The sequence below is a fragment of the Bacillus rossius genome (assembly GCF_032445375.1).
Source record: "Bacillus rossius redtenbacheri isolate Brsri chromosome 4 unlocalized genomic scaffold, Brsri_v3 Brsri_v3_scf4_2, whole genome shotgun sequence".
Classification (NCBI taxonomy): Eukaryota; Metazoa; Arthropoda; class Insecta; order Phasmatodea; family Bacillidae; genus Bacillus; species Bacillus rossius.
This window is the reverse complement of record NW_026962011.1, coordinates 40,303,575-40,330,296: the sequence shown is the minus strand read 5'-3', so window position 1 is coordinate 40,330,296 and position 26,722 is coordinate 40,303,575. Positions and strand designations below refer to the sequence as shown.

The 26,722-nt window shown below is 37.9% G+C and overlaps 2 protein-coding genes across 12 annotated transcripts in view; one reads left to right on the top strand and one right to left on the bottom strand.

Moving 5' to 3' along the window:
- LOC134542058 (fatty acyl-CoA reductase wat-like) overlaps positions 1–26,722 on the bottom strand; it is a 175,232-nt gene that overhangs the window by 34,615 nt on the left and 113,895 nt on the right. For 2 of the 11 annotated variants that reach the window (XM_063385923.1, XM_063385926.1), the window contains exon 1: positions 1,480–1,773. The exons of 7 other annotated variants lie outside the window; for them this stretch is intronic. In XM_063385923.1, coding sequence (XP_063241993.1) covers positions 1,480–1,680 — 201 coding nt within the window. In that variant the 5' untranslated portion in view covers positions 1,681–1,773. Of the gene's footprint in view, positions 1–1,479; positions 1,774–26,722 lie in introns of those variants that run through there. 2 more of the 11 variants (XM_063385922.1, XM_063385925.1) reach the window with 1 other exon arrangement.
- Positions 4,658–26,722, top strand: part of LOC134542062 (fatty acyl-CoA reductase wat-like) — a 40,554-nt gene continuing 18,489 nt past the window's right edge. Inside the window, exons 1-3 of the mRNA XM_063385940.1 lie at positions 4,658–5,297; positions 15,135–15,383; positions 25,142–25,287. Of these exons, the coding sequence (XP_063242010.1) occupies positions 5,094–5,297; positions 15,135–15,383; positions 25,142–25,287 (599 nt within the window). The 5' untranslated portion in view covers positions 4,658–5,093. The remainder of the gene's footprint in view (positions 5,298–15,134; positions 15,384–25,141; positions 25,288–26,722) is intronic.

Here is a 26,722-nt window from a genome sequence, read left to right as displayed (position 1 = left end):
TCAATACAATGTGGAATTTTTTTTGTATCAATAACAAACTCAGTGGGAGAAATATATGTTGGTGGCAGTTCGCAAGATGAGTCACCGTAGACATGAAGTGACAATGGAGTTGGTAGTGAGTTGTTCATAGTCTTGTAGTTAACTTAAAGTATAGAAATAATGAAGAATGTAGATTGATCTGAATTTCATATGGATTTCTGGGTAAACATAAAATAATTTTTTTTTCTCTTAGTTACATAATAATAATTTACCATTTAAAGGTCTCAAAAAATTTTTTTTAAATATTACGGTAAAGCCCTAATAAAAGTTTTTTTGCAAGCGCTCGCTACACAAAATCATTAATGTTTTGCAAATAGCACTGGCCAAACAGTAAAAGAATTTGAGTTTCCAAATTTGCCTCAGGTCCCAATCATACTGTTGCTACATCAACTTTTCCTTTCCCAAAATATTTGTGAATTTTAGTTTTTGATAATTTACTTTTTATATTAACATTATCTGCATATAATGTTGGCTCAGAATGTTTTACAACTTCTGTAATATATCATTCTTGTAACGAAAGCATTATTACAGAAAAAAATTGTTTTATGGAAAAACTGGTTGAACATTAAAACAAAGAAACAGACCAAGCAGTGGATGCAAGCAGATTCTCCAAGAAAGCTGAAAAAGTTTAAACAGATGCTGAGCAACAGGAAAACAATGGCTACAGTTTTTGGAACCAAAAGGAGTGTTGTTGGTAGACTTTGTGTAGTAGGGGACAACAGTAACAAAGGAAGTTTAGTGTGAAACTTTACATCATCTCCGCACAACCATCTAAAACAAATGAAGAGGAATGCTCTCCTCAGGCGTGGTTTTGATCCATGACAATGCCGACCACACTGTGCCAATATGACATAACACCTTCTTAAACAATTTGAGTGGGAAGTTTTCGACCAACCATCGAATAGTCCGGACCTAGGATGAGTGATTTTCTTCATTTCCGAGAACTGAAGGCATGTCTGGGCGGACAATGCTTTGCCACCAACGACGAACTTCAGGATGCCGTCAAGAAGTATCTCTCCTCACTGGCGGCTAACTTCTTTGAAAAAGGCATCAAGAAGCTTGTGTGATTATATGACAAGTGCCTCAACTGTTTTGGCGATTATGTAAAAAAATAAGTAAGACCCTGCTGTAATCTTCGTAATAAAATTATTATACGTAAATTTGTCTTATTTTTTATAGCTCATTAGAGGTTGAAAAAAAAAACAGCCCCCGTATTTGCTCTACAACTTAGTGCTTACTGATAGGACTTACCGACATATAAATACAGAATTTTCCATAAACTGGCATTTGCAAAGTCCTGAATGTGCTAGATTACCGTAAGTGTATCATGTTAGAAAACCTTTATATATTCTTCAAAGCACATTTTAAAATGTTTCTCATCCTTTAAAAACAATGTCCCAGTCTAACATCACATAACTGTTAGTGTGTTACAATACTTACCACATTGTCAAGTAGTGCCTTTTTCCTTTCTTCTATGGATAAACCCTTTTTAGGCCGTATCAGGACGTACACTTTCCTGACATCAGGACAACTCCTGAGGATCTTCTCTATGGTCAGCTTGCCCAGGAAACCCGTCCCGCCGGTCACAAAGACCCCGCAGTCCTTGTAGAACCGCTGTACTTCCGAGCTTCCACCAGCCATTACCCTTGTTTAGTGCAGTGACATAATGTAAGTGTGGTTGCCAAATTACTGAAACTGCTTGGTCACTGTTCAGTGACGTAGTTGTGTTCAGTGTTGAAATTTCGGTCTTGTTTTGAATACAATGTACCACTGTGTCAGTGAGAATTTAAATTTTTAATGATTAGACTACAATCCTTGAATGCTCAGAGCATTAATTATAATCAAATAGGTAGGTAACCTTTTTCCACAAGTAACTTAATTTTTAAGAAATCAATTTCGGTCACTAAACTTTACTGAAGCCACTTTTGTAATTTTTTTTAGATTATATAACACAGCTTGTACCACATTAACATAAAACTAATTTTTTTTAAATATTTGTTTAGTTATTTATCTTTGCTAAATGGTCCATTTTACAACAAATGTCAAGGGGAGACCATAACTTCGTGACTACTATCTAAACAACTAACGTTATTATGTCACTTCTTATCTAACAGTGATTTTTGTAATAGCTGTGCTATTGTAGAAACGTGAACTTGTTATCTCGTCTAGTTATAAACCCAATTTTGCATTTAAAGAGCATTTTACTGTAATTATTTAAATGATTCTAATGTAGATGCCTGATACACACATGCTTTATTTTAATAATTCACTAAGATTTTGAGGTAAAAAAAAAGCTTCTGAGGAAATAAAGAAGAGAAACTTGATGAAAGAAAGCATCAATTGTATTCATGAAGAGAGACATACGTGTTTGAGAAAAGAGAAAGAAGAGACAAATTGTTGAAGAGGCAGTGCAATATCAAACAATAATGCTGTTTAGAAGAACATGGAAGAAACAGAAGTAGAACAAGTTATGCTTGCAGCTGCACAAAATGTAAATAAAAAAAAAAAAAAAAAAAAAAAAAGTTGATAATAAACATGCTATAAGACAATATTCAAAACTCTATTGGAAATAAATAAAATTTGTATGAGATAATATTTCTATAATGTTAAGATAAATTAAATTAAAATGACAATTTTTTGGTAATAAGTACTTGGGTTGTGTTTGAATTATCATAATTTATCCATCTTGTATTGAGAAGTAAAGACAGAGTTGTTTAAGGAAAATGTGGATTTAATCTTACAGTACCTGCTATGAAATAATATTACGGTAGAAAGTTGCTATGACTGAATAAAATAGACCATTTTCTTCGAAGACATCTTATTCTTCTAATAAAACTAAAATAATTTTTTTTAGTAATTTTTTAACTGTTTTTCCTTGATTCTTTTTATTTAACTTTGATTATAATAATGCAAAAAAATTTAGTAACAGCATTACAATTTGAAAAGAACAATATATCTTGAACTTAATGTAAAGAAATAAAAATAAGGTAAATGCTACACTTTATTGTTACCATCTAGCTTTAGAGCTTATTCGTTCAACATGTCTTCCTGACCATATTTTTGGTATTGTTTGCAATACGCATATATATCTGTGTGTGTGTGTGTGTGTGTGTGTGTGTGTGAGTGTATTTCAGAGAATATCTTGTTGATAAAATATAATCATATTTTTGTTTTCGTAAGACATTTTAGTAGTTTTTTTTTTGATACTTTTGGAAACTAGAAAATCACTTTTTTCACTATTTCTAGCATTCATTGTTGTGACACTCAACCACGTGCCACTCTAGAGTGATTAGTGATCTGAACATTTTCTTCACTAAGCTAAAGCTATGTGCATACCTTGTGGATTTAGATCTTGTTTTAGAAGAATTTGTGTTACTTTGTGCTGAGTTTAGCCCTTTGATTTACAAATGCAGGGTGAGTCTGAATTCAACTGACAAACTTAGCTAAAGATTAATTACGACCAAGTAAGTTGAAAACATCTATATGAATTATGTTCTAAAGTTCTTACAAAAGATGGTATACGTCTGTGAAGTTGTAGCTGAATAACATTTTTAATGTAATTAATAGAGAAAGTATTTAAGAAGGGAATACTCAGCATCTGAATTACGTTTAATTCAGTGAAGTTCTAAAATCTAAAAACACTGTGAAATAACACTGATATAAAAAAAAAATTATTTCATTGAAATAATTGGTGGAAGTAACACATCACAATAATATGTGGAAAATGAAGGTGTTACCAGAGCCACAAGTTTTGCTGTGGTTGTAGAACTTTGTTCAATTAAATATAATCCAGACGCTTAGTGTTCCAGCTTAAATACTTTCTCTTTTATATACAATAAAAATTAAGTCCAGCCCCAACTTCAAAAGTGTTTACCAGCTGTGGGAAGCACTTTAGATCAAAGTCATCAAAAAGTTTTCAACTTATTTTGTCACACTGTAACTGCAGCTGAATTTTGTCGATAGTATTCAGACTCATCCTGTACAAATAAACAACAAACGTCATGTCTGAAACCAGTGTTTTGCAGTTTTATTTCTAGTTTACATTTTGAGGAGTTCATCAGTTATGGTTCTACTGCAAGGCATTTTGTAAATGTTGTGTAATCGGACACTAGTGTTTGTCAAGTAGTCTCAAGCCCTGTAAAAGACACTCATAATTTCTGTGTAATGTTTTGTGTGTTCTTTTTTAATGCTTTCACTAAGGATATGGCATGCAGACCACATAAGATTATTTGATGGCCTTCTTAATATAGTGGTTTACCAATTCAATATTCCAGGACACAGATTTCTCTTCACATTAACTTTAAATACTTCGGCCTGCCTCACGTTTTGCATACAATGTCATATTATGCAGAAGGAAAGAGCTGTTCTTAGTATTAAGCACTAAAACTTCTGATTGAGTGTACACTGAGTATATGTATCAACTTCTGTAAATTCTTCACTAACGAAGATAGATAAACTGACACTCAAATCCAAGATCTCAATATTTTTTCATTGTAAGATAATTACGTCTGGTTAAGCTAAATGTTGCTGTTTACTCATATAGACGAGCATCCCACAGAAAACTTTAAAAATAAGTGGTCACTTTGTGATAAATTTAATTAGAATTACTAACATAACTGCTTTCGTGCCATCAGACTGATTGAGTGGTGGCTTACACTGTATCCTAAAATTAGTTTTACAGTTAAAAATACCATACAGCCATGCATTCAAATTTAGAAGCCCTTGTACTAATTTCTTAACACTTACACCAACTGCCTCACAGAGGTTGGCTTGATGTGCTTATGGTTTCATCTACAATATAAGATCACTTAAATTAATCACTTAAAATTTTTGTCAGTCACTGTAATTATACAACTCAAATGTGACAATCTGACCTTTTCAACTTGTACGCACAAGCAAACTCATACTTCCTCTTGCATTGTATGCAAAACATGAAATAAATTACACAGCACAAAATAGAGAATGTCCTTGAATACTGATCACGTGGCCTGAATTTGTTAAATCCACTCGTCAGACCATGAGCAGCCATAGTGAAGTGAAACACATCACATACCATGTCCTGTGAAACTACAACGGAGGTGCAGCGGTTCTACAAGGACTGCGGTGTCTTTGTGACCGGCGGGACGGGTTTCCTGGGCAAGCTGACCATAGAGAAGATCCTCAGGAGTTGTCCCGACGTCAGGAAAGTGTACGTCCTGATACGGCCTAAGAAGGGTTTATCCGTGGAAGAAAGGAAAAAGACACTACTTGACAATGTGGTGAGTATGGTTTCATTTACAATACAATACACAATATAGTGGTATCTAGTGTTTGTTTAAAACAAGTTTAAATAGAATATATTTCCAATGCCTTGTAACCCGCCTTGCTTTCTCGAAGAAAGGGGGGTTGCGTCCCGACTCACTCTGGGTAAATTTTATACTATCACAAAATAATCTAAAAAATGTTAAATAATAATAAATGTCAAAATCTCTCTTTACCCAAGTAGCCAGGCGTAAACATAAAAAGGTAGAAAAAACATTAAGGGCTAGTCTTTGGTAACTAAATATGTACAAAAAAGGAATTAAAGCAAATATAGAGGTTTACTAGATAATCCATCAACATGATACAAAACATGATAACTAACAGTACGTCTCATACGGAAGCTAATGATAGATAGTTAAAATATAAAACATAAAAAATAATACCTTTATAAACATTATAAATTATAGATGTAGCTAGTAATATAAGTGAGTATCAAAAATCTATACAAAAAGGCCTAGTTACAAGCGTAGATAAAATAAATAAGACTTTTCAGAAGTGGAAATTATTGATATGATTACTGAAAACATGCGTATTTATTAATTAATTTCATATTTTACGTAGTAGAGTCTATAGTCTTAAACGTATATGTTTTTCTGAAGAGTAGCAAACAATCAGCTGATTCCCTGACCTACACAAAAGTACGAGGTCAAAAGTGTCCGTGCAAAACACAGTATGCGAGACAAGCCACTGAGTTAACGTAGAAGTTCCTACATGCCAGCTCTCATAAAAGCGAAATTCATTATCATCAGGGCTTAGATATAAATTTGACTTCTTGAAAAGCCCCATAAACTGTTTCCGGATTTATTAATAAAAAGTCATATAACGGGCGGAACGTAGGCCTATTCGTTGCACCTTAAAGGCACGTAAAACAGACGTCTTCAAGATGTAATTCGTGCACGAATGTTTAAGTCACCAAATTTGTGAATTGCAGTCAAATCCCAAATGTGCAACACTGTGGGCAGGGGGCTAAATCCATATCTACCTGTTCACAGCCGACGACACCGCGCCCAGTGGCCGTCCGTGGAAACAGTATCGATATTGCGTATTAAAGAAAACTAAATAAAACCCAAAACAAAAATATCAAATAAATGAACTAAACACATTGAAATATTTAAATAAATTATGACTGGCTTAAATAAATAGAACAAAAATATCTGAACAATATTTAAAACACAATAAATAAAATGAGATAAAAAGGTGCAGGAAGACTGAGGCCCAGCAAGTGGCCTCAACCTTAATGTACTACCACAGACACTTTACTTCTCAGTTCACAATCCTCACAAGATAGTAATATGTAGACTATAAATAAATATATATATTTTTAAACATATTTATTCATAAAGTTTTGATTTTACCTAAAATTTTAATTAACTTAGCTTGATTTTAATAATCCAAAAAATAGTGAATGCAAATTATTATTGCTGCACTTAAAAAAAAAATGAAAAACTAAATATTTTCACTAAATTAATAGTATAAAACTATTTTTAATATTATTTATCTCCTAAACCCATTGAAACTATTAGTCTAGAATTTTTTGTGACATGTTATTAAATAATTGTTAGGTATTTTAAAACATAACTGCCCCAACTGGAAATGTTTAGGAAAATCATCTACATATAGCAGAAATCTCCAAATGCAAATTGTATACTATAATGTTTCTACTAAACAGATATTTTTATGAAAGATAAAATTAAATACTATTTTTAAAGATAACTAATTTATTTAAAAGCAAACAAATATAAAACATAAACACACACAACTTTATATGTATGCGGAAGAACTAGCACTGTCCCGAAAGTTGCTATAGAATGTTGTTTCTGAGCTGCATCAAAAGTTCAAATAGAAAAATTATGATATTGTGGCAAGAAACCAACTCCAAATAAGTACAGGCAACTAACTATTGGGCCACCACCTTAGAAATTTCTTTTAACCTTATAAGTTGAATGTTAGCATGATTACTTAGATGATATTATGAATACAAATAAAGATATTTTTAATTAGAGCAGTGAAGGTGTATACATGGCAGCTACAAAATTGAAATTATAAAATTACCTGGGTATTACAAAAATTTTCCATTTTTTTTATATTTTTTTTAAATGTGTATCGACCACAGAAATTATGTACACTCATTCAATCAGCATCAGTGGACCTTACTCAACCAAAATGTAAATGTTTTTATTTGTTATAAAGTACACTATTATTTGCCAACACTACCAAAAAAATCACTTGCAAAATCTTAGTGCAAAATATTTCACAACACATCTAATGTTACCTGATGAATGCAAAGCTGTAGGTGACTGTTTTGCCCATGACATAACAGTGTAGTTGATGACGAAACGAAAGCTAACATCTAATATTCCTATTTTACAAGTATTTTATTACATTTTTAGTGCATTTTAATCAAATATAAACTACTAATACCTACCAATACTGTACTTGCTTTAACTCAGAAGAAAATAAATATTTTTATGTCTACATAGAAAATTAACTTCACTTTTTTAATACAATACAGGCCTAAATATAACACACAATAAGGACCAGACAGTTTGTACTAATTCAAGTTGAACCTCTCAGTTTGTATGCAACAAAATAGCACACAACTTATGCTTGAAACAGCAACTGCAAAGACGAAATAACAGAAGTATTTTTGATGTCCGAAAGTCACTGAGCAGGTGCACAAATGATTAGATTGTCTGTTTCGTATTACAGCCTTTCAGACTTGCACTGCTGGTCCTCAAGTATGCAACACAGCTGTAGGTGTTTAAACATGTAGAACGCACAACATTATTTTACGATTTCCTTATACCAGTATTACAGTGACTGTTATATCTTTATTATATGACGTTGTAGTCACTGTTACAAAATACATCAATATGACACCATCTTACATCATGCACTTTCTAACTGTCATGGGTGCCAACTACCACACCCATAACACCTCCCCCTTTTTCATCACCTCAGGTTTCCTTATACATGTTACATGTTACCCTTCATACATTTGTTTCACTTTGACCCTCCTACCACTCCTGGTCACGTAATGGTCTTTGCTTCTGCTGTCTGGCAAGTCCCTACCGTTGTTTATTCCTGGATCATCACTTGTTACCCTCTCACTGTCATTATTAAATCCCTTAAAACCTTCTATGTCTGTATCAGTACTTCTTCTTCCACCCTGCACTGTAGGACTTGTTTGACCTCCTTCATCAATTTCTTGGTATGGCACCCAATCTATCTGTCTGTTTCCTCTGAACCGTGAAGGGCGCAAATGACACGTGTTTCTTCGGACCACTCTGCCACTCCTGTCTTTCCTGATGAGGTATGACCGTGGTTCACGGCTTCGTGAGATAACTACAGCTGGCTCCCAGACACTGTCACTTTCTATCTTCGTGACTACCCGCTCGCCTTCCTGAAATTTGACGTCTTTCTTCTGAGCTGACCTGTTGTAGTACTGCTTGAACTTAGCCTGCCTGGCTTGCAAGGCTTCATAGATCCCCTCTTGAACAACTGGTTGCAACATGGCTGTGGTTATGGGCATGGTGGTTCTAACACATCTACTGAATAAGATTTGTGCTGGAGATGCCTGCAGCCCAGTGATAGGGGTGTTATTATACTCACGCAGGAGGTCCCTGTGGTCAGTACCTTCTGCTTTGCTCTTGCGTAGGATCTGTTTACTGATTCCCACAGCTTTTTCTGCCATCCCATTGCTTCGATGGTAGTGTGGACTACAAGTAGTTAGTGTGATGCCATATTTTTTGTAATACTGCTGGCACTCATAAGATTTGAAGGGTACATTATCTGAAATGAGGACTCTGGGAAACCCATGAACATTAAAGACATCTTGCATTGCATTTATGGTGCATGCAGAAGATTTTGCAGCCAATGGTCGAATATCAATCCAGTGGGAATAGTAATCAATCAGTATCAGGAAAGCCTTCCCGGCTACTTCAAGGATATCTGTACCGACTTGGAAATATGGCAGTTTAGGAACTTCATGTGGTATAAGAGGTTCCCTGCACTTAGCCCTCTTAAATTTTTCACATATCCCGCACCTTGACACATGTTCCTCTATATCTTTCGCCATTCGGGGCCAATAGAATAATTGCCGTGCTCTAGCCTTAGTTTTCTCAACTGCCGAATGCCCTTCATGCACCAGGTGCAGGACATATTGCCGCAATGTATGGGGTACCACAATTTTGTGTCCAAGGAATATTATTCCATCTTCTATGTGTAGGTTATCTTGAACCTTGTAGTATTCACCATATTTCCCTAGCATCTTACTGGTATGGGGCCAGCCCTCCTGGTGCATTTTGGCCACCTTACAAAGGATGGAATCCTGCTTAGTTTCTCTTTGAAACGTCACTTTCCTACTGTCACTCATTGGTAAATGTGCACTCAACGAATGTACCACCTCCAACATTTCAGGATCATGTTCAGTCTCCAGGAGTGGCATTCTCGACATTGTATCAGCCAAGTGCAGATCTTTTCCCGGTACATAGTACACCTTCAGTGAGTACTTAAGGAGTTTGAGCCTGAGGCGCTGTAGTCTAGGGGAACCTATCTTCCCTATGTTTTTGTTCATAACTGCCACCAATGGCTTGTGGTCTGTTTGAACATTTACCGTCCGACCATAAACAAAGTCATGAAACTTTGTTGCTGCAAAGTATATGGCTAGAAGTTCCTTTTCTGATTGAGAGTAGTTCTTTTCACTGTCTGATAGGCTTCTTGAAGCAGTTGTGACAAGCTGAAGGTTACCGGAACTGGATTGTTGCAACAAACAGCACCCTAGCCCATACTGTGATGCATCACACTGTAAGGTGATTTCTTTCTCTGGGTCAAATAATGCAAGGACAGGTGCATCAGCGACTTTCTGCTTCAGCTCATCAAATACTTTCTGATGTAAGGGTAGCCACTGCCAATCGACTCCCCCTTTCAGTAGTTCGTATAGGGGTGCTGTAAGTGTTGCCATTTGCGGTAAGAAACTACGAACGTAATTGAACATCCCCAGTATTTGTTGCAATTCCTTTTTGTTTGAGGGTGTTCTTAAATTAATTAGTGTCCTCGCTCTCTCTGGATCTACTTTCATACCTGCTGCAGAGAAAACATGGCCAATGTACTTAACTTCCATAGCTTTGTACTGAAGTTTATCCACATTAAATTTTATATTTCGAGCCCTAGCCCTTTCCACCACTCGTTGAACAGCTTCATCATGTTCTACCTCGGTGTTTCCCATACAGAGTAGATCATCAAAGTATATTACTGTGTTAGGTATGTCTGCAAAATTACTTTCAACCAGATGTTGAAAAAGTTCTGGTGCACTGGCTATTCCATAAGGTAGTCGCAGATATCGGTAGATCCCAAATGGGCTGGAAAAGCAACATTTCAGTGATGCCTCCTCCCCTAATTCAATTTGATGAAAACCTTCCCTTAGATCAAATACGGAGAAGTATTTTTTCCCTGCCAGCTGCTCACTGATGTCACTGAGTTTGGGAACCATGTGATAATGTCATTTGATTTGTTTATTTAGGTCCGTTGGATCAAGGCACACTCTAAGCTTACCATTGGGTTTTTCAGTGACAACTAGGTTGCTTACCCATGCCCTGGCATCAACCTCATCAACCTTTTGAATAACCCCCTTTGTCTCTAGTCTATCAAGTTCAGCTTTGAGTGCCCCTCTCAAGGCCTGAGGTACTCGTCTAGGAGGGCAACATACAGGATCAGCTCCTACTTTAGTAATGATTTTACCTTCTTGAGGAAAGCAACCCAGGCCATGAAACACATCTTCATTTTGTCGCACAAAACTGTCTTTCGCCATCCTGTTGTCAACAGAGTGCACCCGCTGCACTAAGTTCAGTTGTATGCATCCTGGTAACCCGAGCAATGGCACAACATCCAAGTCCACTACCATAAAGTCTATATAAGCTTCAGCTCTCGTAGCTTGGCAGTTCAAGGTTACTTTACCCACAGGTGTGATAACACCATCCAAAGTCTTTAATTTCACGTTCGTAGGCTCAACCCTAAACTGCTTGTCCACTTTTTTAAAAACCTGAAGTGGAAGTACACTAACCTGTGCGCCGGTGTCTAGCTTCACCATCATTTTTACGCCTTCAATGCTTACTTTTTCTTGCCACTCATTGGGGTAGGAAGCACTACTGCTGTCTCTGTGGCTTTTTATGCGACCCCTAATATCAACAGGACATACACTGACACTATCACAATAAAGACTCTCTTGCGAGCTGGATAATTCAATTCGCTCCACAACTTGTACCTTACGAACTCTACATGACCTTGCAAAGTGATTCAGGACTCCGCATTTAGCACATTTCTTTCCATATGCTGGGCATGCTTTGGGTCCGTGCACTGACTGGCATCGCCTGCACTGAAATTCTCCCTTTGTTTCCCCATCTTTCACCGGCCTCTGACGCTGTTCACTTGAGCTTTTACTAACCGCACTAATTAAAACAGTGTCAGACTCACTATCACCATTCTTGCTGTGTATTAGATGTGCTTGTTGCTTGCTCTGCTCACACGCTCTGCAATGTGCTGCCGCTTTTTCCAATGTGAGGTTATCAACTCGTAGTAAAGCTTCTTGGACGGCCTTGTCTAGTACACCATGAACTATACGATCCCGCAGCATCTTGTTTTCCGCACTCTCACCGGTGGTGTTATTATAATTACAGTTCTTCACGAGATGTCGTAGGGCAGTGAAAAAATGCTCAAAGCTTTCCCCTTCTTCTTGGCACCCCTGAGCAAACACATATCGTTCAAAGACCTCATTGATCCTGGGTCGGACGTACCTTTCTATGGCCTGCTTCCACTTAACATAACTTTTCTTATCCTCTTCCACCATGTCAACAGTTTGCAAAATGCGAGAGGAATCACTGCCCATGATGTTTCGCAAAAGTGAAATTTTAACCTTGTCTGGGGCATTGTCTTGTCCAGTACTCACAAGGTAGTCTTCAAATTCTGACTCCCAAAACTTCCAGTCCGCGTATGCATTTTTGCTATGTAAGTCCAAATCAGGTGGCAACTTAACTCCGCCACCCACGGCCATTGTTTACATACAAATATTTTACTTAGCACCTACTTTCACTGTGGTTACTGGCCCGGTCTTGTTACTTAGTATAATCATTTAAGGTAAACACAAAATCATGTCGACTGCGCCATGTTATATCTTTATTATATGACGTTGTAGTCACTGTTACAAAATACATCAATATGACACCATCTTACATCATGCACTTTCTAACTGTCATGGGTGCCAACTACCACACCCATAACAGTGACTTCTCATAACAAGTTAAACCTAACAAGTAAACCGTTGATTCATTTAAAGTTTTGTATCACGCTTCACATCATAGCTTTGCTAGAGTTTAAATAGTAGAAAATAGTCAAAGATTTTTAGTTGAAAAATTCTTACTTGAAATAAAATGTGTTACAAGGATATTTGATTATGATTCAACTGTGACATTTGTTTTATTTAAATACTGAATATATGGAGATAGCCATAACACATACAATAATAAATGATTAATTTATTTTATTTAATCCCGCATGAACACATAAAATTATTTACTTCATTTTAAATTGTAAATCACAGACAGGTTGTTTGACATGTTGCAAAATATTTGCAGTCGTAATAAAGTATTCAAATATGTGAAAAATAAACATGGTAGACGTGCAAAAATTAGCACAGTTAAAAGGATTTGGTTACTTACAATTAATTGTACAGTAAATATCATAAATCCGACACATTTAGCACCACAGCCATGCTGGATAATCAATCTTGTCAGATTTATGGACGCCAATTTAGTTGTAATGAGAATACCATTGATATTCTGCAAAGGTTATGTACATCTATACTTTTGCCTGATAAAACTTTTAAATCTCACTGTTGAATGATTTGCAGGTAGACATCTTCCGAATAAAACAATACCATACAAGGGAAAATACAGTACTTAATGTGACTAAAGGAAAAATCATAAACACGGAATTACGCCTAACCTTTAGCAAATGACAAGTGTGAAGTCCATTTTCAGTGGCTTGTTACAAGATAATAAGAAATTTTTACTATCAAAACATAAAAATAATTTTGTTAGTAACCTGTTACCCCAAAAAAATTATTTACTACAGACGAGTTAATATTCAATGTCTCGAAAATGTTCACGTTTTCATTGCTCGGTAAACATAAATTTTAGCGATGTGTGTTAAATTTTATTTTCCATTACTTCTTACAATAAAGGTGAAGAATATTTTATGATGCTAGAAACTTGTGTCAGTAAACAGACTCTAAGGGAATAAACTCATAACTAAAAACAGCAAATAAAGAGCTCCTAAGGTGTAAAAAAAATGTAAACCAAGCTGTGCCCGCTGAAATACATAGTATGTGCAGTAATCATTTTGAGCATGCCTCGTGTTGCTATCTGCAACTCAAGCACACCCTTACGTGTGGAAATGGAGGAATAAGTTACTGCCGATAGCCCGGTCATATCTACTAGCAATTGGGAGAAAAGGGGTGAGTGTAGAACAATGTCACATGCAATTGTTGGCATGATAGTGATACAGGAGGTATTCAAGGGCAAAATATGACTGAATCCTCAAAGAAATTGTGAGCGGCTCGATTGATGCCACTTCACACAAAGAGCCAAACCTAAGAATAGTGAATTAAAGAGCATCAAATGATCTTTAAATTGTTAGGTTAAAATTAAGATTAAATTTATTGAATGTATTTTCATATTCATTTCACTAAATTTAAAAAACTGAGATAGCCTCAAATTTAAACATAAGCACGAGACCATCAAAGTCAAAGATACCACCATCACCACAACTAGATGTTACTTCTTCGCAGCTGGATTAGTCCAAAGATCAGGTGATGTATAGAAACATAAAAAGTAGAATATGAAAGCATGGAATTGACAAGCCTATGTTTCATCACCTGTAATGATTAAGTTAAAAAAAAATCATCTTCTTCTCTTTCAAAACAGTCCAAAAATTTCTGAGCCTTTTCCACACGTTTTTTCTTGTGAACATCTGTCAATATTTTCGGCACCCAACGAGCACACACCTTCCTGTACCCAAATTTGTCTGTTAAAATGGTTTTGCTGACTTCTGGATTCAAAATTGCGAAGTCCCGGACTGTAAGACGACGGTCTTCATGAAGTTTATCAGGAATTTTCTCCAACAATGCATCATCAATTGAAGACCTGCCTCTTCCTTCCTCGTCATGCACATTGGTTTTACCGCTCGAGAACTTAGCCCACCACTTCCAAACATTACGCAAGTTAATCACATCACCCTAAATGGCGGTTATACGATGATGTATTTCAAGTGGGCGGACATTCTCTGCATTAAGAAAGTGAATTACATACAGAGCACACTTCACATTTAGCGGGCGACGACAGCGGAGCGTCCATCTCTAACACCAGCCATAGCCAAACTGGATAAACTACCAAGCCAAGCGACCGCCCGTTGTGGAGGGGGAAGTACGCGCTACAATCTAATGTAATTGTACTAGTGATATGTTTTGCCCATACTGCCGCAAATGATAAAAAGTCTTGAATTTTTGGACAACCCTCGCATATAGGACAAAAAAATTATTTTCAATGGCTGTGAACTGATTTTATTTCAGCAAAACATTAAAATAAATTTTAAAAACACAGCAACCATCAGCAAAATTTAAAATTGCATAAATTGTGTTTGCTGTTGTACTCCTATGACACTGTTACCAAGTAGATAATGAATAAAATTATTTTATAGTTTGATCTGTAAGCGTATATATCTTAATGTATCTGACATTCCAGATGTTTGACCGCTTGAAGTGCGAGCGGCCAGACTCGGTGGACAAGATAGTGTTCTTGGCCGGAGACTGCTCTAGTCCTCGCCTGGGCCTCAGTGACTCGGACTACCACCACCTGACCCAACATGTCCACATCGTGCTGCACCTGGCCGCTACGGTCAGGTTCGACGAGAAGATGAAAGTGGCAATAAACACAAACATCAAGGGCGCTATGGAGGCATTAAATCTCTGTAGGGACTGCATCTCTCTAAAAGTAAGAAAACAATATTGGTGCCATTTAATTCACTTATTGTATGGTGAATTTTTTAATCAATTCAGTGACGACACCTGGCTCTCTGAACCCTGTTGCGAGTGATTCCCTGTCGTGACGAGAGCGCCGGCCAGCCTAAAACTCAGGGAGTAAACGGGTTCTCACCTTGTGGCTTACAATAGGGGGCCAGGACAACAGCGACCCCTCGAGCTGTCGGCCGCTCGAGACGCCATTTAGTTCAGTTTATGTATGTCTGTATTTCTGTCTATGTCGTTAAGGCACTGGCTGCTAAACGGCGAACCACACACGAGTCGCTAGCGGCGAAGTGCGGAGCAGCGCTCAGACGTGTCCGTCGCGGATGAGAGGCGAGCTACGACTGACTCCCACGCACCGGTGCACGGCGAGCGGGAAGCAGGGGAGGGGGACGAATGAGATGCGTGTGAGACAGTACGCGGTCCGGTAAAAATTGCACTGTCATTTATCACACCAGCCGCCGCGCTCGGGTGCTCTTACCACTCGAAGCACCACTCAAACACTTTTTTACACTCATGCCCGGACCAGACGGCTATGGGCAACAGCGGGCCTAGGGACCAGGATAGACACGACAGCTATCGTCAGCAGATTATGTGATTTATTTGAGTTTTTTGACCTTAGCTAAAAAAAATTATATGTTTTCATCTTCAGTTCGCTTAGTTGGCTCGCGTTCGTACTTTCTCAGGTGGTGCCGGACCATCAGGCTTTCCGGATCGTTGGATTCCAGACTAAAGGAAATTTATTATGTATAGAAGCCTTAAGATTCTACCAAGTACCTACAAATCACAGTTTTTTTTTTTTTTCATTTAGCTGTCTACACTTACAGTGGAAGAGAGAACACAATTCTTTGTACATATTTGATGCTGTATACTTACACATTTGAAAGAGAAACAGCAAAATTTCCTAAATATTTTCAAGCATTTTCTAAAGATCATAGTTTAGGACAAGCAATAATTATATATATATAACTTGTTTAAACAACTTTCAATGAAGATAAACATTGCCATGGTCAGGGGTATGGCACAATCACACCACCATTTGTTTACGTGCATATGGAACTGAACCCCCCCCCCCCCCCCCCCTATTCAAGGTAGAAGGCACACTGTTCAAAAATGGCTCATGCACACATCTCTCATTGTATATGTAATTAAGAAAAAAGCTAAGAAAGATGGGTGGATAGTGAAATCACGCTCCACAAGGAAATAGCCCTGGATGATAACATGTTAAAAAGAAAATCTTGTAAAAACAAAAATTACTAAATTGTAAGATCATTTTCAAGCAGTGGCAGTTTGTTAGCTTCCTTAAATGTATTTCACAGTGTTCTCATTTGGGGTGTGCTATGCAGTATCTGCTGATTAACACCACCTCAAGCACTTAAAAGTTGTATCAATAGAATTATTTCAGGAACAAAATATTTAAGAGATTTATGACTTCTGACTTCATCTTTGGCAACGACTTAGATCTTCATATTTGACTTTGATTTGAATTAAAAAATATATAGGCTTTACATACGCCTATGAATTTTAATTGTAATTTTCCATATTTTAACTCAATTCCTTTATGGATAGTTTATATTGTTATAACTGGGAAGAAAAACTTTTGGATATGTAAAAAATAAATACTGTGCATGTGCTGTGCAGTGAATGTTTACTTATAGCTTCAAAGCTGTGTCATTCATTTCGACAAAATAATTTAATTTTTTCTATACGAGCCTATCTTGGCAACTAACTTCACATCATTATCCTTGGTCCTCAAGGGGAAAGGATGTTCCATAGGTCTATTTCACATTAAATTTTGACAGACACTGTGGACAGTGAAATAGCATGTAAATATGTAAATCCTACCATTTAAAAAGTATTTTATCAGGTGATGAAATATTGCTGGCTGTATATTTTATAGCTTGGCAGCAAATAGACATTAGGGCCTACAAGTCCATAGACATATTTCACAGCATGTGATTGCTGCAGAAAAAATGAACAACCATATACTAGCAACTAACTGTCTATATACACCAGCAAGAAGGAAACGTGCTATACATTTCAATCACGTGAACATTAACTGGCAATGTCTTAATAACAAAGTTGGATTGAAACAGTAGCACCATTGGACTCATTATTTTAAGAGCAAAACAAGTGGCTCAGGGGTTTAGGGACTCAAATTAACTTATGTTTGGTCAACATTTTATTTCTGGCCGCAAACAGACTGGAGAACAGCAAGCTTCAACAAGCAACATCGACCGAAATGTCTGTGATAAATTCGCCTTCGATGCAGCTACAACCCAGAGGCTAAGCAACTCCAAACAATGTCTGTGAAAGCCTGCGATCTTTACTAATTTATCTGTCTGTCCAGAAGTTCATCACTCTTTTGTTAAGTCTACAGTTTACTCCCTCCACTGGAGCTCGGCTCAACAGTGGCTCTCTCTACAGCTCGTCTCTTACCGCACACCTCTGTCCCAACACACTGCCTCACACTATCGTACTACTCACTTGTCCACTGCACATACAACACTCTGATTCTTCGGTTCGCGATGCTCCAATCTTCGCACACAATGTTTTCCACTCGCCATCCACTATCACTCATCAAGGAAGTCACTCATTCTCTTCACTTCACTGTACTTGCAGGTCACTTCAAGGATCCGCTGATGTCAACACCAGTCTATGTAAGCTTACACACTCTCTGCAGGCCGGCTTCCATCTTAAATATTAAATACCTACCAAGTCCCGACCTGAAAAGGACTCATAGCCCTCCAAAGTGTCACTTCATCAGAATCCCAGGTTTTAACACTTGAAGATCCGAAAACAATGGCATCCTAGTTATGCTACTTCATGTAGATGAGGCTCTGGGAACGTGCCAATCACTCAAAAGATAGGGAGAAAGGTGCCACTCCTAATCAGATTACCGCAGAGTGTCCTGTCCTTTACACATGTAACATGAGCCTGGATGTTTTTTTCAATTATGTCCGTATGTTTCCCTTCAGGGCTCCTTTAAGCGAGGAAACAAAAATAGAGGCTGGGAGAAAAGTCAGGACAGTAGGGAGTTCAGGGCACCAATTGGGTTAAGGTCCTGGCCAATCAAATCATTGGCAACGAAGGCACTGTGGCTTAGTGTGTTGCCTTAATGAAGTTTCCACGTGTTCTTGATGCTGTTTCGGCAATGCGTGACCTTCCTTTTCAGACTTTCTAGCACTTCCAGGTAGAAAGCTGCATTCACTGTGGATTCTGTAGGTAAAAACTCATGGTGGACAATGCCTCTGACATCAAAGAAGACAATGAGCATGGTTTTGATCCTGGACTTTTTCATGCATTCCTTCTTCGGGTGGGGCGATGCTGGGGTGTGCCACTCTGAACGCTGCCTTTTTGTCTCTGGGTCATACTCAAAAATCCATGACTCGTCATCATTGATAACAAGTTTAAAAAATTAGGATAATTTTCACATATTTCCAAGAGTTCCTGGCACCGGAGCACTTGCATGTCCTTTTGTTTGCTGGTCAACACTTTTGGGACCAATTTGGTGCACACATTTTTCATGTTCAAATTTTTGGTTACAATGCAATAAACAGTTGTTTTCTTCATGCTTAGAGTTTGTGCTATCAATTGAAGGCTCAACCGTCAGTCTGAATTCAAACACTCACGCACACGCGTCACATTTTCGTCGATTTGGGAGTTTGATGGATGTCCACTGCGGAGTTCATCTGATATCTCCTCTCGGCCCTCCTTGATCGACTTTTGCTATTGAAAAACTTGTGATTTGGACCAGCAGTCACTCCCAAGGGCCTGATGAATTAATGTAAACATTTCGGTGGCTGACTTCCCAAGTTGATCTCAAAATTTGATAATGTAATGTTGCTCCAAAAAAGATCCATCACGCTGTGCTACATTAACTCACGGGAACACACGGCCTGATTCCCCGGCAGCTCCGAGGCGACCGAGACCAGGTGTGTTTTGAATCTAACACCCTCCCCCTCCAACTAGCCCAGTAGATTAGAACATGCTGCGGTGTATCATTATTGCTATACCTTGCAGAACCATAAGTTTTTTAAACATCTAAAATGAAACTTAGTGTTAATGGGCATACACAAGGCAGGGCTGCAAGGCATGCCAGTGGGCCTGCTAGTGAATAGCTGAGCCGTGCGTCACCCCGAGTGGAGCACAACACAGCATGGCACATTCCTAGGGAATTAGCAGCTTGGCCTTGCCACCCTCCTTCCCCCGCTACCCCCTTCAACGGCACTTCGTTATAAATCCTCAGCCACTCTGCAGTGTTCTGCAGACTCCCAGGGGCCACCGTGAGGAGTGCCATAACTAGGACGTCTCTGTTCTTTGGGCATCAGGTCGACCATGATTTTGCGATACTTCGAAGGGGGTGCAAGATCACTCCAGAAAGGGGACTGGGGAGTATGAAAGCAGCCACGTCAGCCTCTGAGCCAAGGAAGTGAAGAGGGCGAGTGGCGAGCGATAACCAGACGACAAGCTACATACAGGCTTCATGTGCGGAGACTGGTGTATCGGGGACTGGGGACTGTCTCACAGTGCAGACGAGTTAGTAGTGCAAGACAGTGTGTCGATACAGAGCTGTGAGTAGAGACGAGCTGTAGGGATAGTCACTGTCGAGCAGATCTCCAGTGGGGAAGAGAGAACTGTGAACTGAACGAAGGAGTGATTAATCTGTGCTCAGACATTTTAACTATTTTTTTACTTAAATAATAGAGTAAATATTAATAATAAATAAAACTGTACTTAATTAATTGGGATATCCTTTCCAAACCTGTTTTCCCACTTGTAACTATAGCCTATGAGTCTAATACACAATTTAATTATATTTACACTTACATAATATCTTTGATGATAAATTATCTCTTTCTAATATGCATGCCTTCAAGATATACAAATATCTATGGTGTATTTGTTTACTGTGGTTTTAAAGTATTTTATTATTATTATTTTTAATAAAGCATAGCCATCTGGAATAACATAGTTTTTTTAACAATGAAAGAATTCTTGAAATCAGTCCAGTAATTTTTGAGTTTACTTTGAAATAAACAAACTCACACACTTTTTTTTATAATATTAGTATAGATAATCATATTATTGTACACCAAAATTTTGTTTCTATCATCACTATTAAATGTTATTAATCTTTTAGGGTGCGAATTACATATTAAAAGACTTAATATCACAGAAACAACGTGTATTTCTACTTCCTTTTATACATCTTATTATCGTCCCTCTTCTCACATAAACAAAACAAAAAAACTAGTGCTACCAACTCACAAACGTTTGATTGTATCTTTAACATTCCCTCTCAATCAAACGTACATAACTAGCTACTAATCTAGCGTACCACTATGTTTTATTATTTACTGCTTTTTTTTTTTTTTGGACTCAAGACCTAAGAGATACACAAATTGTTCAAACTTCAGTTTTCCTAGAGGCTTGGTAAAGCCATCTGCCAACTGTTCATCAGACTTGATGTAGTTGAGGGTAATCACTCCCGAATTAACCACATCTCTAACGAAATGGTACTTAATATCCACATGTTTCAGCCGTCTATGGTTTTCAGGGTTTTTTGCCACATAAATAGCTGACTGATTGTCCTCGTAGATGGTTACAGGTTCTTCTACATCAATACCTAGCTCCATCAAGACACTCTTTAGCCACAGCACTTCACTTACTCCAGAACTTAGAGCAATATATTCAGCCTCAGTTGAAGACAGTGAGACTGACTGCTGCTTGGTAGAGGACCAGGTAACTGTACAGCCAAACACCTGGAAAACGTAGCCTGACGTCGACTTACGGTCTGAAGAACTGCCAGCCCAATCGGCATCAACATATCCCTGTAGAGTTGGACATTGGTTCCTGGATGTGTACACCAATTGTAGTTCTGTTGTACCTCGAATGTATCTTAAGACCCTTTTCAAAGCTTTCCACAACTCCATTCCAGGATGACTTTGAAAACGGCTCAAGAAGCTGACTGCTGCACTGAGGTCTGGTCGAGTGCCTAACATGGCGTACATCAGGCAACCGATGAGTGCTCTACACCTCTTCTCGAGTTCTGTGTCCTCAGATTTGTCTGTGATATCCAACCCAACCTCTTGAGGGGTTGACACAGGCTTACAATCAGTCATGTGGAAGCGAAGCAGAACATTCTCGAGGTATTTTGTTTGGTCCAGCGTTATTTCTCCATCATGTTGACAAATGTTTATACCAAGGAAGTTTGAGACTGTTCCCAGATCTGTCATTTTAAATCGAGAGGCTAGCTTTTGTCGAATCAGGTCCACTTCCTCACGATCCATTCCCATCAGCAACAAGTCATCTACATACAAGAGAAGATAGGTTCTGGCATTCCCTTCAAGCTTACAATAAAGACAGTAGTCTGACCTTGAGCGATTGAATCCCAATTCCATCATGAATGAGTTAAATTCTTCAATCCAGTATTTTGGTGACTTTTGCAGACCATATAGTGATTTATTTAATTTCAACACTCTAACTGGTGTTTCCCCAATCACGTTGTTTGCAGCATCCATACCTTCTGGCTTGGTAATGTAGACCTCTTCATCTATTCTTCCATGTAAGAATGCATTTTTGACATCAAGCTGGTAGATAGTCATATTGTACTTGAGAGCAATAACCAGGAACAATCTCATAGTTGGTAGCTTGGCAACTGGGGCATATATTTCCGAGTGATCAAAGTTATGAGTTTGCTGAAAGCCTTTTGCCACCAACCGTGCTTTGTACTGGATGTCTTCATCTTGATCTCCTGCCTTGATTTTGAACACCCACTTCGTGTCGATAGGTTTCTGGTTTGCTGGAAGATCCACTTCACTCCAGGTGTTGTTTTCTTCCAATGCTTTCAGTTCTCTCTCAACTGCTTCCTTCCACATTTTCCCTTCTGGTCTATCAAGGGCCTCTGCATAAGACTGAGGTTCACTGATTCCACTGTTAGAGAAAAGGCAGTAATCTTGAAATTTGCTTGGCATCCTTAACAACTCTCGACATCTTAGAGAACGAATATCTTGAGCATCTAAATGTCTCACTTCTTCACTGTCAAATCCTATGAAATCTTCTGCCGATGAATTACTTCCTGCTTCTGATGCATCATCATTTAGGCCTTGGCCCGCTTTGATTCGGTGGTGACATACATCTTCTTCATCCAGCTGTTGATCATCCCGATTCTCTTCTGATTCAACAAGCATTATGTGTTTCCTTTTTATGATTTCCTTTGGACAACTCTTGTGATGGAATATTACATCACGCGCAACGATAACCTTCTTTTCTTCGGGGAAACATATCCTGTATCCTTTCATGTTCTCTCCATACCCCACAAATATTCCCTTTTTACTTTTGCTATCCCATTTTCTGCGTTTTTGCTTAGGCACATGTACATAGGCCTCACAACCAAATACCTGAAAGTAGTCTATCTTGCTGGGTTTGCCACACCATAATTCAAATGGGGTTTTGTCTGTCACCGAACTTGTGCCTGTCCTATTTATGACATACACTGATGTATTGACTGCTTCGGCCCAATACTCCTTTCCTAGATCCGAAGAAGACAAAAGTGTTCTGGCTGCCTCCACAATGGTGCGCATTTCCCTCTCAACCTTGCCATTTTGTTCAGCAGCATAAGGGACAAACTTCTGATGCTCGATTCCTTTATCCCTCAAAAGTGTTTCAACCTCTGTGTTAGACACCTCAGTACCATTGTCACTGCGGATAGTTTTCACTGGGAATCCTGTTGCACTTTCTGCTGCTGCCATGAACTCTTTAAATCTTGTCACAGTTTCATTTTTACTCTTAAGAAAGTATACAGTTCTGAAATGGGTAAAGTCATCCTTGAAGATCAGAAAGTACCTAGCCCCACCAAGGCTGTTCACTTCCATTGGTCCATTTAAATCAACATGAACCAGTTCACAAGGGTAATGAGTTTTAGTTTGACTGCAAGGAAATGGCAACCTGTGTTGTTTTCCACTTACACAGTCTTCACAGAAGTTGCAGCTTTCGCTGTCCGTGTACTCTATATTCATTCTATTCAAAACACGCTTCACATGTGAGACACTCTGGTGAGCAAGCCTTTTATGCCACATATTTAGAGAGTTATCTGATTTTACAGAATATGAGGAACTGAGAAGTACTTTAATCTTCACAACGAACAAGTTGTCATGACGTTCAGCTATCGCAAACACAACACTGTTTTTTTCAATTGAACACCCCTCTGACCTTCCAATCACTGTGAAGCCTTTGTTTACCAATGCACCTACCGAGAGCAGATTCAGCTCCAATTCTGGGACACACAACACATCTTTTATAACAGTTTCAGTCCACGAACTACCATTAAATACAGACACATTTATGTCCCCTACTCCACAGGCTTCCAGCAATTTCCCATTCCCTATTTTTACATTTCTTTTCACTGGGCGAAATGACGAGAACCATTCGCGACGGCAGCTCATATGGTCTGAACTGCCACTGTCTAGATAAAAGCCCTGAGAATCTGACCTACTGTTATGATACAGAGCCATGCACACTAAAGCCTCTGAGGGTATGGCCCTTTTTTCCTTGTTCTTAAGAAAGAAACAGTTTATTATTATATGTCCAGGCTTTTTGCAATAGAAACACACACGTTTTTCTTGATAATGTTGAGAACCGTCTTTGGAATTTCCACTCATTCGCTTTGCAAGTAGTGCAGTCTCCACGTGTGTTGGTTCATCTTCATCACCTAACCTCTCTTCTTCCATCAGCAAGCGGCCTAGGAGTTCATTGAGTGTTTGCTTGTCCGGGGTCGCTGACTCCCAAGACGTTCGAAAATGCTTATATCGTGCTGGTAGTGACATCAGGATCTTGGTAATAAGCATTTGGTCAGAAACTTGCTCACCTGCTTGTCTCATGTGGAAAGCAAGTTCCTGCAATTCTGACACATGATGTGCGATACCCTTCTCGGCGTAGCTGTAACTGAAAAATTTCTGTTGTTGTAGGTGCAAACTAACTTGCGACTTCTGCTCAAAGATAGATTTTAGTTTGCACCAAATTTCATGGGCAGTCACACACGTCAAAATATGCTTCATCGTATCTTCGTCCATTCTTGTGACGATGATTTCACGTGCCTTGACATCTTTTAACCACCATTCTTTGCTTTCCTTTGTGAACGATGACAAATTTTCATTTTTTGGTTTCAAGTCTGCCTCTACGACGTCAAGGCATTCCTTTGCAGCTAAAATTATCCTAATTTGGAAACTCCAAATATTCCAGTTATTTTTTCCCTTTAGAATAACTACACTTTTCTCACTCTCCATGACTCAAATGTGATTTTAAACTTACTGCTTACGAACGGCACTGCAGTAATGGCGACCGGGAGCAATACAATAATAATTCCACTCACAATCCCGTATTCAACTTAAACAGATGCAGACCTTGCCAGGTTGTGTCTGGGCCCATAACCTATTAAATGTTATTAATCTTTTAGGGTGCGAATTACATATTAAAAGACTTAATATCACAGAAACAACGTGTATTTCTACTTCCTTTTATACATCTTATTATCGTCCCTCTTCTCACATAAACAAAACAAAAAAACTAGTGCTACCAACTCACAAACGTTTGATTGTATCTTTAACAATCACGCTAAGTAAAGAAATCAGAGTAACTTTCAGTGAAAAATTAACAAACCTATTTATTTTTAAGAATACACAGAATATTTCCTTCTCCAGAACCACTGTTTTCTCCATGATGTTTCAGGCTGGAGTATTCGTCACCACAGCCTTCTCAAACCCCAACAGGTCACTGGTGAAAGAAGAATTTTACAACCCACCCATGCAAGTGGATGAGATTCTTGCCCTTTTGGACAGGTTGAATGAACATGAACTTGAAATTCTAAGTCACAAGTAAGCCAATTAATTCAATAAACAATATTAGTGAATCCAATCACTTTCAAATTCATGCTAAGTGTTTTCTCTTAGTAAGGTTTAAAATATGAACATAATTTTTTTATCATGTTGTCAGAATAAATTGAAATAGGATATGCACATGTTGATTGTTTGAATGTTAGAAGTTGATTAAAAAATACTCATAATAGTTGGAATGCACTGTAGCCATACTATAAAAATAAATAAGTATAATAATAAGTATAAAATAAGTATAATAAATAATAACTACTTTTTATGTACGCGTGGAGAACAAACAAACAACTTTTAAATCATGACGTGACTTTCGACTGCAAATGACATAATTTATTGGCAAAAGGCCTAGTCTGTGTGGCTTGGATGCCCATCATTTAAACACCTACCACTGTGCAACAGAAAGAAATTGTATAGTGGAGCAAATGCCATGAACCAATAGCATCCATGCGTACACTCCCATTCCCTTCATACCCTATAAATGGTCGCATGTTACAAACTATAACTAGGGATAGGAAAAATTCGCGGGTTCAATGACCTGCAGGATGAACTCCATAGTTCTACGTACACTCGCTCAAATGCCACCCACCCATTGGCTGCCGTCTTGTGAGACGTCCCAACATAGCAGCCTGTGATTCGATAAAGCTTTGGTCGGGCGTTTCTAATTGGCCCAGAGTCATCCAGGTGAGTTGTGAGCCAATGGCAGAGGCAGCACTGAGGTGTAACTATTTGTATTTTAGCCTGTCGCGAATTGAACCCGCGAATTTTTCCTAGCCCTAACTATAACCTAATTAAAAAGTGAATATTTCTTAGCTACAATAAAATTCACAGGTTTATGCCTAAAATATTTTTAGGCTAATTCAAAATTTAATTTTACCCTTTCATACCATTCTTAATGAAATTGAATTAAATAAAGTATCCAAGCACATTCACTAATTGGAATTTATGTTTACGTTGTATAGAATAGGTAAAAATTATTAGATATTAAAGCAGCCAAATTTACAAAACTATCAAAATCTTTCTTAGAAACTCTTTGTTATAAAAACACAACTTTTAATCTAGGCTGTACAGTTTCAGGCAAAAAAAAAATGGGAACATGCAGAAATTATCTTCTTTTGATAGGGCTCATTTCTTTGTTAATGCAGATTATTAAAAAATATTCAATATTGAATTTCTGTAGAAAATAAGTGTGTTACGTTTCTGGATTTTTGTTGAATATAGTATTTACCTAAGTTTTAAACTCTGGTTGTGTAGAATCGAGTACAAAAAAGTCTGCATTTATACTGTTAATTGTGTAAACTACGCACTTGAAGTGTCATGAATTTGCTCATCTCCACTTCAGTTCATAAGTGTATTTATAGAAAAAGACTTGAAATCACTACAATATAGATAATATTTACATGAACAGTTCGGAAGGTTCTAA